The 18,818-nt window shown below is 41.7% G+C and overlaps 1 protein-coding gene across 2 annotated transcripts in view; it reads right to left on the bottom strand.

The window, feature by feature from the left end:
• dpp6a (dipeptidyl-peptidase 6a) overlaps window positions 1–18,818 on the bottom strand; it is a 370,639-nt gene that overhangs the window by 306,196 nt on the left and 45,625 nt on the right. Inside the window, exon 1 of one of the 2 annotated variants that reach the window (XM_055881843.1) lies at window positions 4,917–5,305. The exons of the other annotated variant lie outside the window; for it this stretch is intronic. Coding sequence (XP_055737818.1) covers window positions 4,917–4,967 — 51 coding nt within the window. The 5' untranslated portion in view covers window positions 4,968–5,305. Of the gene's footprint in view, window positions 1–4,916; window positions 5,306–18,818 lie in introns of those variants that run through there. 2 annotated transcript variants of the gene reach the window in all.

The raw sequence follows: 18,818 nt of genomic DNA, 5'->3' as shown, positions 1-18,818 counted from the left end.
ACAGATGCATATCTATTCCCAGTCATGTGAAATCCATAGATTAGGGCCTAATGATTTTATTTCAATTGACTGATTTTCTTACATGAACTGTAACTCAGTAAAATCTTTGAAATTGTTGCATGTTGCATTTATTTTTTTGTTTAGTATTAATTTACAGACTGCAAATTGACCACAAGAACCCCAAACAGATATAATATAACTAAAACAATCATTTCAAACCTTGCTTACATTTGTATACAATCACGTGTCTCTCAATTATGCGTGGGAATACTTAAGAACAGATTTCCAAAATTAAAATCACTTGGCGTTGATTTCCTGGTGCTTTTACAGTATTTTATGTCCAACAATGACACAATAAAAAAAAGGGGGGGGGGGGGGGATAAAACCACATGCGGGCCAAATTCGGCGGGCCACCAGTTGGGGAACCCTGCAATAAAGTATCCTTGTGAAAATGAAACTCATCTCATAGGAATTGAGCGCCCAGAATTTGACAATGGATGGATAATCCCCAAAATACAATGAATGTACGGTACATAACAATTTCCTTTTCGCCTTTCAGACACAGTGGGAATCTTTTAGGGTCAAATGTTTATATTTTTTAAATACTGTAAACTGTCCTTATAAGATAAGATTTCTGAACAACTTTAAACTAACTGATGTGCTGTCAAGCCATCAGCCAGCCTGTACGAATACGTATTCATGTACAGTGGTGGCTCGCTCCAGTCCACACATGCATGGCCATTGACAGAAACATTGTACATGATGGATTCCAGTGTGCCTGATGAAACTCTGCGTTTGCACGGTAACAGCGTTGAGGAACGGTGGCCCACTTAAAAGGTCACTGTAAAATCGACCCCAATCAAATAAACAAACAGTCTAAATGCAGGCCGCCCACTTAAAAGGAGGGGCCACTGTTCCAATGCCTTTTATTGCTGGTGCCTAGCCACTGTGGTCGTGATCCTAAGTGTTCTCCTTCTGCCCCCTTAACTCATGTCCTTTCCTTCATCCACAATGAAAGAAGAGTTCACCAAGTCAGTTAGGCTACTTGTGTATTGCATTCACCTATCCAGTGTTTTCAGATCCTTTGCAGATGAAGGAAAGGAGTCAAGGGTAGTAAGGAAGCCATATCAGACTGTTGGGACACCCGTAGCTCACCAGTGTTTTCAGATACTGTGCAGATGAAGGAAAATAGACAAGCAAAGCCACTTCAGACTGTTGGGACATGCCCATGCCTCACCAGAAATGGCATGAGATCAATGATGAATGCATTAAGTGTGTAACGTTAGTGGTTCTCCATCAGGATTCTCGTCATGAGCCCCAAGGGGACACAAGGAGCGTAATAAACCAAACAGTTATCTGTGGGGACAAAAAGAAAAATGAGGCCTCTTTGGTATTTCAAATAGTGCATTTAGTTATAGGGTAGATTTCTAGGAAACGTTTGAGTTTAAATTGAATATTGGATTCTTTAGAACAAACTAAACAACCACGTCTATCGCATGAGCTGAAGGAATCTGAACACATGCATCAAAACACAAGTGCACGCACACAAAGTTTGAAGTCATTGCAGAGACAAGATGGCCCATCATCGTGAGTGCTCTCTCAGTTGTTTATTCTAAAATAATAACTTCAACAGACGGGCCAGGGAGGGAGACAGAGCCACACGTAGTTAGCGGTTGGTATTTATCCTCTTTAGAGAGATAACGCCGTGGATACAAATGCATTTCATTTCAGCCAACGGCAGCAAATCATTAGTGATTCGACAACACTGCCCACTGTGCCCTTGAAGGCCTGTTTGTGGTGGCAGAGAGCAAACAGCAGTAAACAGAGGAAAGTGCTGGAGGACGACCAACTTAGCTGGTTAAAAAGGGATGCACGGCCACTGACTTCCACTCAGAGCCACTAGCCAAGGAGAGACATAGTTGGGGCCATATAGGGGGATGGTTAATGGGCTACCAGAATGACATGGTAGATCCTCTGTAGTTCAGTTGATAGCACCAGGATAGTGGGTTGTAACACCAGGATAGTGGGTTCAATTTCCAGGACCACCCATACGTAAAAATGTATGCATGCATGACTAAGTGACTTTGGGTAAAATCGTCTGCTAAATCAGGGCTATACTGTATAGTGCAACCATTTTACTTGCATATGTGGCTAAATATTTAGCTGTGCCATGCACCAGTGCGCCTAGAAAAAAATTCTAAGTAATCACCCAGATAATTGTTGCAATGATTACTTCACTGTACCACAGCCGCTGAGTGTCAAGAAGAATACACTGAGCGCAGATTCATGACTGTCATGCTTGCACCATTGCCATAAAGAAAACGGTTTGTTACGTCAAATAGTTCATTGTGCTCCTACATTTCTTTTTGTGCTCATACATTTTTCAACTTAACTGCAAATGTGGTCGTGGTAAAAAAGGTCAGCATGTGCTAAATGGTATACATTATTATTATTATGGTAGAGACAGTATGTTTGTTAGCCATCAGGGCAACACTTTAGAGTGCTAGGTTTGATGAAGCATCAGCTAGCTAGTGCTCATTTGGTCACTGTGTATAGACCAGATTTACACAAAATATATATATCTTTTATAAAAGGTCAGCGTCCATTGTGTGGTGCTTGATTAGTTAATACTTTTAGAAGTGTTCGCTATTTCACTAGAGGCAGATAGATCCCCTGGTGAGCATCATGGTAGTTTAACATGCATGTGAGATGGTCAGCGATCATACTGTGCAGGTTTACCCTGTTATGACAGACTTGAACGCAGCATGATTCCCTATATACCACTATTTGTCCTCCCTAGAGTCCAGGCTTTTCCCCAGGAATAACAGATTCATGTGTCAGTGCAAAACAGTCAACCTGTCAATTGTAGTTTGAGGCCTGATGGCCTAATGTCCCCCTATGGAGTGTATATTTTCCATCTGGCCGCCACCTTAGTTGAGGGACCCTCGAGGTCCAACAATTTTACAGGCAGATAAATCAATCAATCAATAGTGTCAATCAATATTTCAATCCACAGGTCAATATTGGAAAGGTGAGAGGCTGTCAATTTGCACAACTCAATAATGTTCAAGTTATTTTAAGTGAATGATCGCAATGACTCCAATGTAGGCTGTTGGATTTCACAGAATACATACAATCCACAGGGGATTTTGAGGGGTAAAGTGAAAAAGACAGGTTGTCAAGGAGAGGTAAAGTGGAAAGGTCAGGTTGTCAGGGAAAACTTACTGTCGGCAGACCTGGAATTAAAGCTCAATCTGTCTACCATCACACTACTTAATGGAAACAGATCCAAGAATAAAATAATACACGCTGACTACTGATGTTGCTTTGGTGGTGTACACTTTCCTCTGCTCTTTTCAATGTACCGATTTAATGGAAATGTAATCTCATCTTTCATAGTAAGAAAAGTATAATATGAATATTACTAGTGAATATATTCACATAACACACCAAGAGTAATCTGTTAGTTCCCAATTTGCTTACTTAAATGTTATTTGGTAAGATAAGAAATTAAGTCATAACCTATACAAACTTTTATCCGTAGACTTTTAACTATACTGAGGGGAAAAAAGGCCCTTTTCAACCGCTGTGCATGATGGGATTTAGAGAATAAAAGTGTACTACAGTGGAACCATGTTCTCAAAACAGATTCAACAGCTGTGTTCTTAATCACCTAGCAGTATTGAGTGTTTTGTAGAGCACAGCTGCAGGGCATGTTGAATATGAATAAACCACCATTTGCAAAGCCAGCTATATTATACCATAACACACAGGGTAGAATGATTTTGCTTAGCCCCACGATGAAACCTTTATGAGTAATAATAATAACATAGTAATATAGCCCCAATGTTATGCCATTTAGCAGATGCTTTAATCCAAATCACAGTAGTGCATGCATTGATTTGCGTGTGAGTGGCTACAGCAACACCCACAACCCTAAAGTTGCAACGCCATGCTCTACCAACTGAGCAAGTGTCAGTCAGAAGTAGGGCTCATATGGGTCTATGCTAGGGTTTGCTTTGCAGACAGCATTGATTTGCATTACATTAATACTTCTAAATACAACCGTACACACCTTTAAAGTGTTAACACCTGTGTAATGGTTATACTACAAGCATTTTTCAGTAAAGAGACTCCTCCTCTCCAGCAGAATGAGAAATATGACCCTGCGAATCAAAGGTGCAAGGTAGACTAGAAACCCCTACGGTTTTAAAGCCAAGCCCAAATCATCATAAAATCAAGACACCAGGTAGGGCTTTCACACAGGGGTCCCAGGGAACTTTCTGAATGAGTATTCAGTAAAGGGAGTCAGTGACGCCTGACACATGGAGATTGGAAATCCAACCCAGCGGTTCCCCAGTCCCCACGAAATATCAGTAACATCCTGAGATTCATAGCTTTAGGAGAGATTAAAATTTCATGAGCCCTTCCAAGAGCTAACAGATCAAAAGGCCAGTTTTGCCCTCAAAGCTTAATAAGGACAACATAAGATAGAAACTAAGGCACAATCAGTGCCCTATGGAAAAAGACAACTGGAAAACTTTAATTCATTCACTAATAATGTGCTTTTTTCATGATAACACTAGGCTCCATACTCAGTGCTGCAGGCTATACAACTGCAAAGCACATGGTAGATGGGAGAGGAGGTATAATTTGAAAACATATCCCCTTGCATGGGTGTGATCTGTCATTAAATAATGCAATCTCCTCAGCAGCCTGCCTACAACAGCAGTGTATAATCCAGTTTTTTTTTTAAAGTATTCGATTCTGTTTCCAATGCATTTACTATTCCGCACAGTTATTCAAACGCTCAAAACGCACGTTGAACCCAATACTTTAAAAATACGGGATTGTTTACAAGCGAACACGTCGTTTAAATCTGACCTTACAAAATCAACAAAACACGTATTTCTTACCATTACGTTCCCTTGCATTTTGGCAGTGTCTATTAGGTTCTTTTCCTTCATTTTTTTCCGTAGAAAGGATCCCCTTTTCAGGATATTATCTTCGTTAGACTAGTTTTGGACCGCTTCTTCCACGGTCTACGCCGGTTCTGTGAGACCCTGGGTTTGGCTTCTAGTTCACCAGTGGGTGGGCTTACTACGCATTGGTGAGGCACATGCGTTGATTTTTTTTAAATATCCCGTTGATTGATGGATGAGTCAGTGTCTGTCTTTTACTACGAAGTAAAATATGTAGCCGTTAGTTGTACACAAAGGCTATCATATATAATCTCCATAATATGGGACACCACCACGTTCACTCCGGTTCCTATTTGTTTGAACGGAACATAAGAATCCGCTCCCAGCCTCGCACAGCTACTCATAGTTGACAGTTGGCGCGTGTTGTGCGTGCTGCCACCGGAATAAAGATAACATTCAATTTCCCATGGACTGCATGTTAATTTATGTTCACTGAGGCTTTGACTCATAATAATTTTAATTTCAATACATTTCCTCAGCTTCATTTATAGCCTACAATTGGTATCTGTAAACACATGGAGACATTGCCGCAAAAATGTTAATATGAATCACATACACACATTTCCCCAGAGACAAAAGTAAACCTAATGAGAATACACCATTGGCCCCCTGTCACAATAAATTAGTTTATGATATATTTGTTTAATAACAAACGTTTGATGGCAACTGGAGAAATTGTAACAAACACAATTTTGAGGCAGCAACATAGTATTGGGTCAATGATGGCAACATCTAATGTCTATTCATGTTGGTGTAATAATAGCAATACATTCCCAACCACATGATGAATAGCAACACATCTGTGTGGACCCATTGGTTCATAGTTTAACCTTGTTCAAATCTTTAGCAGGCATAAAATGTTTATCGAAGACCAGGTTGCTTTGTCGTAACAAAGGACAATTACTGGGGCAATTTATACTGAACAAAAATATAAACGCAACATGTAAAGTGTTGGTCCCATGTGTTCCAGATGCACAAAAAAGCTTATTAATCTAAAATGTTGTGCACAAATTTGTTTACATCCCTGTTAGTGAGCATTTTATCCTTTGTCAAGATAATCCATCCGATTGACAGGTGTGGCATATCAAGAAGCTGATTAAACAACATGATCATAACACAGGTGCAGCTTGTGCTGGGGACAATAAAAGGCCACACTAAAACCTGCACTTTTGTCACACAACACAATGCCACAAGTTGAGGGTGCATGCAATTGGCATGCTGACTGCAGGGATGTCAACCAGAGCTGTTGCCAAATAATTTAATGTACATTTTTCTACCAAAAGCCGTGGTCTGCGTCGAATTAGAGAAGTTGGCAGTACGTCCAACCGGCCTCACAACCGCAGACCATGTGTTACCACGCCAACCAAGGACCTCCACATCCGGCTTCTTCACCTATGGGATCGTCTGAGACCAGCCACCCTGAGGAGTATTTATGTCTGTAATGAAGCCATTTTGTGAGGAAAAACTCAGTCTGGTTGTCTGGGCCTGGTTCCCCGGTGGGTGGCCCTGGCTCCCAATTGGGTTGGCCTATGCCCTCCCAGGCCCACCCATGGCTGCGCCCCTGCCCAGTTATGTGAACCCCATAGATTAGGACCTAATGAATTTATTTAAATTCACTGATTTCCTTATATAAACTGTAACTCAGTAAAATCGTAGACATTTTAGCATGTTGCGTTTATATATATTTTTCAGTATACATTGGTGGTTAGGAGAACTAATGACAAAGGTTAGGATCATTTATGTAAAAGGTTAAGAGAACTAAAACGACAAAGGTTAGGAGAATTTATACACAGCAGGTTAGGTAAATTGGGTTAAGGTAAGAATAAGGGTTAGCTAAAATGCTACAGTTGTCCCAGACGCGACTCGAACACACAACCTTTGGATTGCTAGATGGTCAAGGTATTCACCCCCCCCCCCCCCCCCATCCTCCCCTTACCAACCTCCCTACTTTAGTTTCTGTCTAAAGTAACTAGACCATTAGTACATATCATACGTCTTGGAGGTGCTCAGAAATACGTATAGCATGTTTCGTATAGCTATGAGGCCAAGCTGACTGAAATAGCCATTTGTCTTCTACATTCAATGCCACTGACCACACACACGTTAATTAGGATCTCTATTGGCTAATAAAGATGGGCTTGGGTAGCCTATTGGACTGAAGTTCAGAGACCCCATCAGTCAGAGGGACTCCCTTGGGCTACCACAAGCTTTTGCCACATTACATAGAAAGATGTAGCAATTGCACCATCCAATATTGCAGCATCCAAACAATACTGTGAATCTACAATGACTTTAAATAAGAACTAGAATTGACTTATGTTGAGGGTTAGCTTACAAGGGAAACTTACTTTACCCAACTCCCCAATACCTACCACAGAAACTTAAAATCCAAATCATATTTCTCATTATGGAGTCCAACCAATTTCAGAAACCTTCAAGTGGACATCCAACCAAAGGCTTAAGATCTGCCACATGGCCAATGGCTGTCAGCCTGCCATTTTTACTGATTCTTCCTCTGCCATGAGACGGTAGTCCCCTCTATCTGTGGCCAGCATTCACAAACCCATTTTGGTGCCCGTTGTTGCTTTCTCACAGGGAAAAACCACCTGCAATGAAGAACTGTGCCTCACAGAATGCAAAGTAAGTGGTCAACGCCTAGCTATCGACCAACGGGGAGCATCCACTGTTTGGAACTATAAAACAAGCTCCAAACTAACAAACTGCAAAAGCCTCAATCAGATTCAGCCCCCGGTAGTGGACAGCGACATACACTAAACTTCAGAATTCAGATTAGTTTATTAGGCTCCCTATTAGCTACTGCACATGCAGCAGCTACTCTTCCTGGGGTCCACATAAAACATACAAATACATTACAAAGTATAGCACAGTAATGGACTAGAACAATATAAGATATTACATTAAATAAAAATGAACAGCTCAAATAAGCAAAGAGAAATTACAGTCCATCATTACTTTAAGACATGAATGTCAGTCAATCCGTAAAATGTCAAGAAATGTTAAAGTTTCTTTAAGTGCAGTCGCAAAAACCATCAAGCGCTATGATGAAATTGGCACTCATGATGACCGCCACAGGAAAGGAAGACCCAGAGTTACGTCTGATAAGTTCACTAGAGTTAACTGAACCTCAGATTGCAGTCCAAATAAATGCTTCACATAGTTCAAGTAACAGACACATCTCAGCATCAACTGTTCAGAGGAGACTGCGTAAATCAGGCTTTCATGGTCGAATTGCTGCAAAGAAACCACTACTAAAGGACACCAATAAGAAGAAGAGACGCACCTGGGCCAAGAAACATGAGCAATGGACATTCGAGCGGTGGAAATCTGTCCTTTGGTCTGATGAGTCTAAATTTGAGATTTTTGGTTCCAACCGCCGTGTCTTTATGAGAAGGAGCATTTGAACAGATGATTTCCGCATGAGTGATTTATTTAGAATACAAGGCACACTTAACCAGCATGGCTACCACAGCATTCTGCAGCGATACACCATCCCATCTGGTTTGCGCTTAGTGGGACTGTCATTTGTTTTTCAACAGGACAATGATCCAAAACACACCTCCAGGCAGTGTAAGGGCTATTTGACCAAGAAGGCGCGTGATGGAGTGCTGCATCAGATGACCTGGCATCCACAATCACCCAACCTCAACCCAATTGAGATGGCTTGGGATGAGTTGAACCGCAGAGTGAAGGAAAAGTAGCCGACAAGTGCTCAGCATATGTGGGAACTCCTTCAAGACTGTTGGAAAATCATTCCAGGTGAAGCTGGTTGAGTGAATGCCAAGACTGTGCAAAGCTGTCATCAATGGCAAAGGGTGGCTACTTTGAAGAATCTAAAATATATTTGGATTTGTTTAACACTTTTTTGTTAATACATGATTCCATTTGTGTAATTTCACAGTTTATGTCTCTAATATTATTATTAATATTATTTCTACAATGTAGAAAATAGTAAAAATAAAGAAAAACCCTTTGAATAGGTGTGTGCAAACTTTTGACTGGTACTGTATACCAGGACACCAAGAGAAAACAAAAATACTGTTTACACACTATTCATATATAGATAATCTTATATTCAGTACAGTTAAATTATATTTTTAAAAAGAGGCACTGTGATACAATATGTTTTTTTTAATCTGTTTTTTTAAGCAAAACTAGCTTTTTGACTGAGTAACCTCTGGTGGCAGAGCATTCCATAATGACATGGCTCTATACATAACTGAGTGACTCATTAAATCTGTTTTTGGTTTGGGTACCGTGAAACCCATAATGGCGTGTCTGGTGGGGTATGTATGTCTGTTTTAAGTGTATGCAAATATATTATACAAGTGGTTAGGGATTTTAAACACACAAATGTTTCTTAACTTCTACTTCATCACAATCCCGGATCCGGGAGCACCCCCATCAGTAAAAAAAGCTGACTAGCATAGCCTAGCATAGCGTCACAAGTAAATACTAGCATCTAAATATCATTAAATCACAAGTCCAAGACACCAGATGAAAGATACACATCTTGTGAATCCAGCCATCATTTCTGACTTTTAAAATGTTTTACAGGGAAGACACAATATGTAAATCTATTAGCTAACCACGATAGCAAAAGACACAACTTTGTTTTTCCACCATTTTTTTCCTGCATAGGTAGCTATCACAATTTCGACCAAATAAAGATATAAATAGCCACTAACCAAGAAACAACTTCATCAGATGACAGTCTGATAACATATTTATTGTATAGCATATGTTTTGTTAGAAAAATTTGCATATTTCAGGTATAAATCATAGTTTACCATTGCAGCCACCATCACAACTCTCACCAAAGCAACTAGAATAACTACAGAGACCAACGTGAATTACCTAAATACTCATCATAAAACATTTATGAAAAATACAAAGCATACAGCAAATGAAAGACAACGATCTTGTGAATCCAGCCAATATTTCAGATTCTTTAAGTGTTTTACAGCGAAAACACAATATAGCATTATATTAGCTTACTACAATAGCCAACTACACAGCATTGATTCAAGCCAACAATAGCGATAACGAATAAACCAGCAAAAGATATTAATTTTTTCACTAACCTTCTCAAACTTCTTCAGATGACAGTCCTATAACATCATATTACACAATACATATAGAGTTTGTTCGAAAATGTGCATATTTAGCGGCACAAATCGTGGTTATACAATGAGAATAGTAGCCAAGCTGCCAACAATATGTCGGGAGAAATCTTGGGAGAGGCACCTAATCTAATCAGTAACTAATCATAAACTTGACTAAAAAATACAGGTTGGACAGCAAATGAAAGATACATTAGTTCTTAATGCAATCGCTGTGTTAGATTTTTAAAATTAACGTTACTACGACATACAGCGTGCGTTAAAGCGAGACCGCACCGAAATTAATGGCGGAATATGAGTTTTACATTTTTCAACAGAACAACGAATTAACATCATAAATAGTTCTTACTTTTTGATGAGCTCCCATCAGAATCTTGGGCAAGTTGTCCTTTGTCCAAAATAATCGTTGCTCGGTTGTAGATTGTCGCCTTCAACTTTGGAATTAGCAGTAAACATTAGCTATGTGGCCCAGACGTGCCCAACTCACTAGAACGCAGCACAAATAAATACCCGAAAATCGCAATATACTGATATAACTCGGTTTAAAATAACAACATTATGATGTCTTTAACACCTATATCGAATAAAATCAGAGCCGGATATATCTAAGGGCTATAACGGGAGCTTTCTAGAACGCCATCCTGAGGTCTGTCTTGCGTCATGGCGAATGAAGGAAAGAGAGGACCCCACGTTGCCAGCCCATTTATAAGGCCTCAGATCTGCCTAGCAACTCCATTCCAATTCTCACTATTTGCTGACATCCAGGGGAAGGCGTATGCAGTGCATCTCAACCAATAGAAGACATGCAAATTAATAAACTGACCTCAGAACAGCCTGCAGATTTCAGATTTATCACTTCCTCATAGGAAAATTGCTCCAACTCGAGTTCTGTTTTACTCACAGATATAATTAAAACGGTTTTAGAAACTAGAGAGTGTTTTCTATCCAATAGTAATAATAACATGCATATTGTACGAGCAAGAATTGAGTACGAGGCAGTTTAATTTGGGAACAACATTTTTACAAAGTGCAAACAGCACCCCCTATTGAGAAAAGGTTTTAAAAAGACTAGAAGAGAAGTAGTCAATTTCTCCTCAACCATGAAAGACTATCATGCATGTTGTTGATGTTAGTTCCCTGTGTGCAGTTAAGGGCAAGGCATGCTGCTTTGCTTTGAGAGAGCTGCAGCTTTTCTAGGTATTCTTTGCTGCACCTGACTATATTACCGGACAGCAATCAAGATGGGACAACATCAAAGCCTGAAAAACTAGTACAGTTGATGTTTGTGTCCAAAACGCAGAACATCTTTTTATAAAAATACATACCTCTCCCCATCTTCACAACAACTTTGTCAATATGACTTGACCATGATAATTGACCATCCAATGTTACTTACTGAGTTCAGCTTCTTTAACTTGTTCAAAGGTCACACCCTTTATGTACAGCTCCAGTTGAAGTTCAGGTCTAAGAATGCTTTAAAACAAACACAATGCTCCCCCCCCCCCAGCACCCCATGCCAGTGGACGCAAGATGGTGCCGGCAGAGATGGTCGCCTCGCTTCAGGTCCTTAGGAAACTATGCAGTTATTTGTTTTTTTAATGTATTATTTCTTACATTGTTAGCCCAGAAAATCTCAAGTGTTAATACATACAGCCGGGAAGAACTATATATATAAAAGCGCAGTCAATTTACTAACATTACGACCAGGAATACGTCTTTCCCGAAGCGGATCCTTTGTTCGATCCTCCACCCTGGATCTAATCCCAGAGGCTGACCCAAAACAACGCGGTCACCACAGGAGAGGCAGACGGAGCGGCCTACTGGTAAGACTTAGAAGGCGAGCACACAATCCACCGCTTCCGAGCATATTACTCGCCACTGTCCAATCTCTAGATAACAAGGTGGACGAAATTAGAGCACGAGTTGCCTTCCAGAGAGACATCAGAGATTGTAACATTCTCTGTTTCATGGAAACATGGCTCACTCGGGATATGTTGTCAGAGTCGGTACAGCCATCCGGTTTCTTCATGCATCGCCCCGACAGAAACAAACATCTCTCTGGTAAGAAGGGCGGGGGTGTATGCCTTAACATACAGGAACTCAAGTCCTTTTGTTCACCTGACCTAGAATTCCTTACAATTAAATGCCGACCGCATTATCTTCCAAGATAATTCTCTATGATTATAGTCACAGCCGTGTAAATCCCCACTCAAGCAGATACCTCGTCGGCCCTGAAAGAACTTCACTGGACTCTAACTGGAAACCATACATCCTGAGGTTGCATTTATTGTAGCTGGGGATTTTAACAAAGCTAACCTGAAAACAAGACTTCCTAAATTCTATCAGCATATTGAATGCGCGCCATGAGCTGGTTGCATTCTGAATGATTGCTTCTCTAACTTCCGCGATGCATACAAAGCCCTCCCCCGCCCTGCCTTCGGCAAATCTGTCCATGACTCCATTTTGTTGCTCCCAGCCTATAGACAGAAACTAAAACAGGAAACGCCCGTGCTCAGGTCTATCCAACGCTGGTCTGACCAATCGGATTCCACGCTTCAAGATTGCTTCGATCACGTGGACTGGGATATGTTCCGGATAGCCACAGACAACAATATTGATGTATATGCTGACTCTGTGAGCGAGTTTATTAGCAAGTGCATCGGAGATGTCGTACCCACTGTGACTATTAAAACCTTTCCTAACCAGAAAGTGTGGATTGAAGGCAAACCACCTCTTTTAACCATTGCAAGGTGACTGCATACAAACAGTGCAGCTATTCCCGCCGCAAAGCAATCAAACAAGCAAAGCATAGAGACAAAGTAGAGTCGGAATTCAATGGCTCAAACACGAGACGTATGTGGCAGGGTCTACAGTCAATCACGGACTACAAAAAGAAAACCAGCCCCGTCGCGGACATCGACGTCCTGCTCCCAGACAAATTAAAGAACTCCTTCGCTCGCTTTGAGGACAATACAGTGCCACCGACACGGCCCACTACCTAGGCCTGTGGGCTCTCCGTCTCCGTGGCCAACGTGAGTAAAACATTTAAATGTGTTAACCCTCGCAGGGCTGCCGGCCCAGACGGCATCCCTAGCCGCGTCCTCAGAGCATGCGCAGACCAGCTGGCTGGTGTGTTTACGGACATATTCAATCAATCCCTATCCCCGTCTGCTGTTCCCATATGCTTCAAGATGGCCACCATTGTTAATGTTCCCAAGAAAGCTAAGGTAACTGAACTAAATTACTATCACCCCGTAGCACTCAATTCTGTCATCATGAAGTGCTATGAGAGACTAGTCAAGGATCATATCACCTCCACCCTACCTGATACTCTAGTCCCACTCCAATTTGCTTGCCACCCCAATAGGTCCACTGACGATGCAATCGCCATCACACTGCACACTGCCCTATCCCATCTGGACAAGAGGAATACCTATGTAAGAATGCTGTTCATTGACTACAGCTCAGTATTTAACATCATAGTACCCTCCAAACTCGTCCTTAAGCTGGAGACACCCCCTCCTGTGCAACTGGGTCCTGGACTTTGACGGGCCATCCCCCAGGTGGTGAAAGTAGGAAACAACATCGCCACCCTGCTGATCCTCAACAAAGTTTTAAGTTCCTGGGTGTACACATCCACCCACATAGACAGCGTGGTGAAGAAGGCGCAACAGCACCTCTTCAACCTCAGGAGGCTGAAGTAATTTGGCTTGTCACCTAAAACACTCAAACTTTTACAGATGCAATCGAGAGCATCCTGTCGGGCTGTATCACCGCCTGGTACGGCAACTGCACCGCCATTAACCGCAAGGCTCTCCAGAGGGTAGTGCGGTCTGCACAATGCATCACCGGAAACAAACTACCTGCCCTCCAGGACACCATCAACCCCCGATGTCACAGGAAGGCCAAAAAGATCATCAAGGACAACAACCACCCGAGCCACTGCCTGTTCACACCGCTATCATCCAGAAGGTGAGGTCAGTACAGGTGCATCAGAGCTGGGACCGAGAGACTGAAAAACGGCTTCTATCTCAAGGCCATCAGACTGTTAAACAGCCATCACTACCATAGAGAGGCTGCTGCCAATATACATACTCAAATCTCTGGTTACTTTAATAAATGGACTTAATAAAGGTATCACTAGTCACTTTAAATAACGCCACTTAAATAATGGTTACATATCCTACATTACTCATCTCATATGTATATGCTGTATTCTATACCATCTACTTCATCTTGCCTATGCCACACGTCCATCGCTCATCCATATATTTAAATGTACTTTCTCTTATTCATCCCTTTACATTTGTGTTTATAAGGTAGTTGTTGTGAATTTGTTAGATTACTTGTTAGATATTACTACATTGTCAAAACTAGAAGCACAGCCATTTGGCTACACTTGCATTAACATCTGCTAACCATGTGTATGTGACCAATAACAATTGATTTGATAGCGACAGTCTTAGGTACAGCCATCCCCACTGGGAGAACATAAATCCAGTAAGGCCTAACCAGGAAGAAAGAAGCATAGAAGCCTGGGAGAATAAGTCTCCCTTGAATGGTTCGATAGCCTGTTTTCAGCCACATTTACTTAACCAAACAAACCTTTAGAACTCTATATGATAGGGAAAAAAATGCAACTAAACGGAAATAGACCTCTCCATGGTTTCTTTGAAGTCCCAGCCAAAGTGTAAAGTGTGAACACCCCCCAGTGTTGACCATACTCATTTCCACGACAACAAGTCGATGGATTCACCGTCTGAAGCTCACAGCAGCGTCTTCCTGACAGAACGTTTCACCTGCTGGGTAGAGAAAACACCATGTCTCCTACAAATCAGACTTCAAACTCCCCTCCATTAATTACACAAGAGGGGTGCTGCTACCACAGCAACATAATAAGAAGTCTGTCCAGGTCAGCCAAGCCATTAGTGCTAAGAGAACAGATACTGTTGGAGACAGCACTGCCACTTTGTTGTATGAAAATCTTCAATGAACATCCATTGGGGCTCTAAAATAGTAATGTTGTTTTGTCACACTGTCAATAACAGAAGTGGGGCGGACAGTGGCGTTGTTTCCACTACTGCAGACACCATCGTTAATGAGAATGATGAATATTAGGCCATGCTTCAGGCAACCAAATGTTTGTGGGATGCATGCTATATGTATTACTTTTACTTTGGGACACATTATGAACTGATCTCGACCCCAAAACCTGTAACTTTAAATCTGTGCCTTAATTGTGCAATAATGGGCTCATCTCATCCCCAAAGTTAAGTTTATTTCCACGTAAGGCACAGTTCTATCCTCATGCCACTGAGGTACGTGGCTACAGAAGAAATCTGTCACAACGATATTGTGGTGGCCTCCCGTGTGTGTGTGCATGCATGTAGTTGTGTATATGTTTGTGCGTTTTCAGTGACGCAAGAAGGTGTTGTTGACATAGATCCTGGTTACAAATCCAAAACACCAACCAAGTCTTTCTGATGGAGTCTCTGTCCGTGACTGTGTGCAGTTGTGCAATTATGAAAGGAGGTGCTGTGTTGACATGATAGCCCTGTACACATCCAGAATAACACCAAAGAGATGGCTGAACTGAGTAATGTTTAATCTACACCTTCAAAGAGTGTGAATGTATGTGTGTATGTCCTCCGTCTCTAGGTGTCCCTGTCCAAGCATGAGCACAGACAAACACTACGGCCATTTTAAGACAACATATGGAGGCAGACTCAGAAGAAACAAACACTATGGCCATTTCTAGACAACATATGGAGGCAGACTCAGCAAAAGAAAAGCCTTAAAGCCTAAAGTGATTTTAAAGTACCAAAAGCCTGAATTGATCAGCCTAGATTCCCAGTGGAATTAGTAAAGTCAAGGTTCATTCTGGTGACAGCAATCATCCAGCACAATAAACTAAACTGGGACACGCAGAAGTGAAATCAATAGCTTCATTATTAACTGCATTACTCAAGCCAATAATATCACCCACTCTGTCTTTCTCACTCTCTCTCCCCGACACACCTTAAAGGATATTGAACTCATTTCAAGATGCTGGAATTTATTAAAAGTGATTTACTGTTGTCTCTAACCAGAATCTAATTAACCTGCCAGTGGACCCCACCTGGCACGATTGGATTGTAGTGTTCTATCTTTTCAAAACATCTAATCCTGGACCATTTAACAGCTTTCTTTGGAGCAGATTTATTCGGATAGCCTACAAATGCAAATGTATTTAACTTAATATAGAGACTATCAGCAACATGGATTGACAACCTCTGTCTGTTACCATTCTCTAAAATAATACAGAGTGTACAACTCGCGACACTCAATAGGCTTTTACTGGTTACATCATACCTCCAACTGCAGCCCTGGCTGACCCACTACAAAACACAAGAGGGGAGATGTTATTGTTTTTCTCATTATAATACATGTTATTCAATCATTGCACACACTGCTCGTGCGCGTCAACGAGAGTCTGCGTAGCTAGGCCCTAAAATAGTACTTGGTTCTATTTCTGGCACTCTACAAGTCCTGCCCCTCTCATCTCCTCATTGGTTTTTAGGAGCATATACCCACATGGGTGATTGAAAAATGAACTGAGGTCCACACTCCAGTCCAGTTGGTTGTGGTAATGCACCATAAAGTTGGTTGCCAACCACCATATAAAGCCCAAAGAAGAAGAAGCCTGAAGGAGAAGAGATTACTTGAAAACAAACTTTTACCCTTTTATCTGTGGATTAATTGCCAGAGTAGAGGATCTTGTGCATTTCAGGTAAAATAGCAACCCAATGTTTATATACCAGAACAAATTATCTAGCTACAGCAAGCTAGCTAGCTAAATTGCCATAATTGTTTAATGCTTTTTGACCTGTCCCCAAATTAATATAGTTCGTTCAGAGTTTGTTTTGATATTTCAACCTGCGTGTCCTAATCGCGTCTACGGGGGGGGGGGGGGGGGGGGGGGGGGGGGTGGCAAAAACAACATGCACGTGTGCGGTCTGGTAAGCATGTTGGTCAGCAAATTTGTCTATATTGTACAAATTTATGAAAACAAAAATTAGCTTTTTGGTTTTAATTGAAGTTTAGGTTTAGGCATTAGGGTCGTATCTGGAAAAAAAATCATGAAAAACTTCCTGATGAAAAAATGATTTACCCCTTTGAGAAGCCCGGGGCCACAGAGTTGAAGAGGAGGGGAAAGTCATGTAGGAGTGGTATCTTGACAAGACACTACATCTGACCTTCCCATCCTGTCAGGGCAACAGATCATTATGGTTTGTGCTGTGGTGGAGATCTTTGTTGGCTATACTCGGCCTTGTCTCAGGATTATAAGTTGGTGGTTGAAGATATCCCTCCAGTGGTGCGGGGGCTGTGCTTTGGCAAAGTGGGTGGGGTTATATCCTTCCTATTTGGCCCTGTCCGGGGGTATCTTCGGATGGGGCCACAGTGTCTCTTGACCGCTCCTGTCTCAGCCTCCAGTATTTATGCTGCAGTAGTTTGTGTCGGGGGGCTAGGGTCAGTTGCTTATACCTGGAGTACTTCTCCTGTCTTATCCAGTGTCATGTGTGAATTTAAGTATGCTTTCTCTAATTCTCTCGTTCTCTCTTTCTTTCTCTCTCTGAGAACCTGAGCCCTAGGACCATACGTCAGGACTACCGGGCATGACGACTCCCTGCTGCCCCCAGTCCGCCTGGCCTTGCTGCTATTCCAGTTTCAACGGTTCTGCCTGCGGTTACGGAATCCCTACCTGTCCCAGACCTGCTGTTTTCAACTCTTAATGATCGGCTATGAAAAGCCAACAGATTTATTCCTGATTATTATTTGACCATGCTTGTCATTTATGAACATTTTGAAAATCTTGGCTCTCTCTAATCTTCTCCTTCTCTCTTTCTTTCTCTCGGAGGACCTGAGCCCTGGGACCATACGTCGGGACTGCCGGGCGTGGTGGCTCCTTGCTGTCCCCAGTCCGCCTGGCCTTGCTGCTGTTCCGGTTTCAGCTGTTCTGCCTGCGGTTATGGAACCGCCACCTGTTCCAGACCTGTTGTTTTTCAACTCTTAATGATCGGCTATGAAAAGCCAACTGAATATTATTCATGATTATTATTTGACCATGCTTGTCACTTATGAACATTTTTGAACATCTTGGCATAGTTCTGTTATAATCTCCACCCGGCACAGCCAGAAGAGGACTGGCCACCCCTCATAGCCTGGTTCATCTCTAGGTTTCTTCCTAGGTTTTGGCCTTTCTAGGGAGTTTTTCCTAGCCACCGTGCTTCTACACCTGCATTCTAGCTGTTTGGGGTTTTAGGCTGGGTCTCTGTACAGCACTTCAAGATATTAGCTGATGTACGAAGGGCTATATAAAATAAACTTGATTGATTGATTGATTGATTATCCTAATGAATTTAGCAGCAGATAGCCTAAACGGTGCAGAGCAGTGTAAAACTTCATTCATCTAATGTTTGGACTCCAAATTGATGGTTAGATGAGGTCTGTCAGCATAGCAGTATGCTACTACATAAGAGGATAAAGATCTAAGGATTGTGTTTTATGGCTTTATATACAAAAATGTGCTGCCATTCCACACTGAGTTTGTGATTTAAAAAAAATAAGCTCATTCACAGAAGTATATTGTGGTGGCCTCCCGAGTGGTGCAGCGGTCTAAGGCACTGCATCGCAGTGTTACAGGTGTCACTACAGA

The sequence above is a fragment of the Salvelinus fontinalis genome, chromosome 25 (genome assembly GCF_029448725.1).
Source record: "Salvelinus fontinalis isolate EN_2023a chromosome 25, ASM2944872v1, whole genome shotgun sequence".
Classification (NCBI taxonomy): Eukaryota; Metazoa; Chordata; class Actinopteri; order Salmoniformes; family Salmonidae; genus Salvelinus; species Salvelinus fontinalis.
Note: the sequence above shows the minus strand (reverse complement) of the source record. Positions and strands in the feature narration are given on the sequence as shown.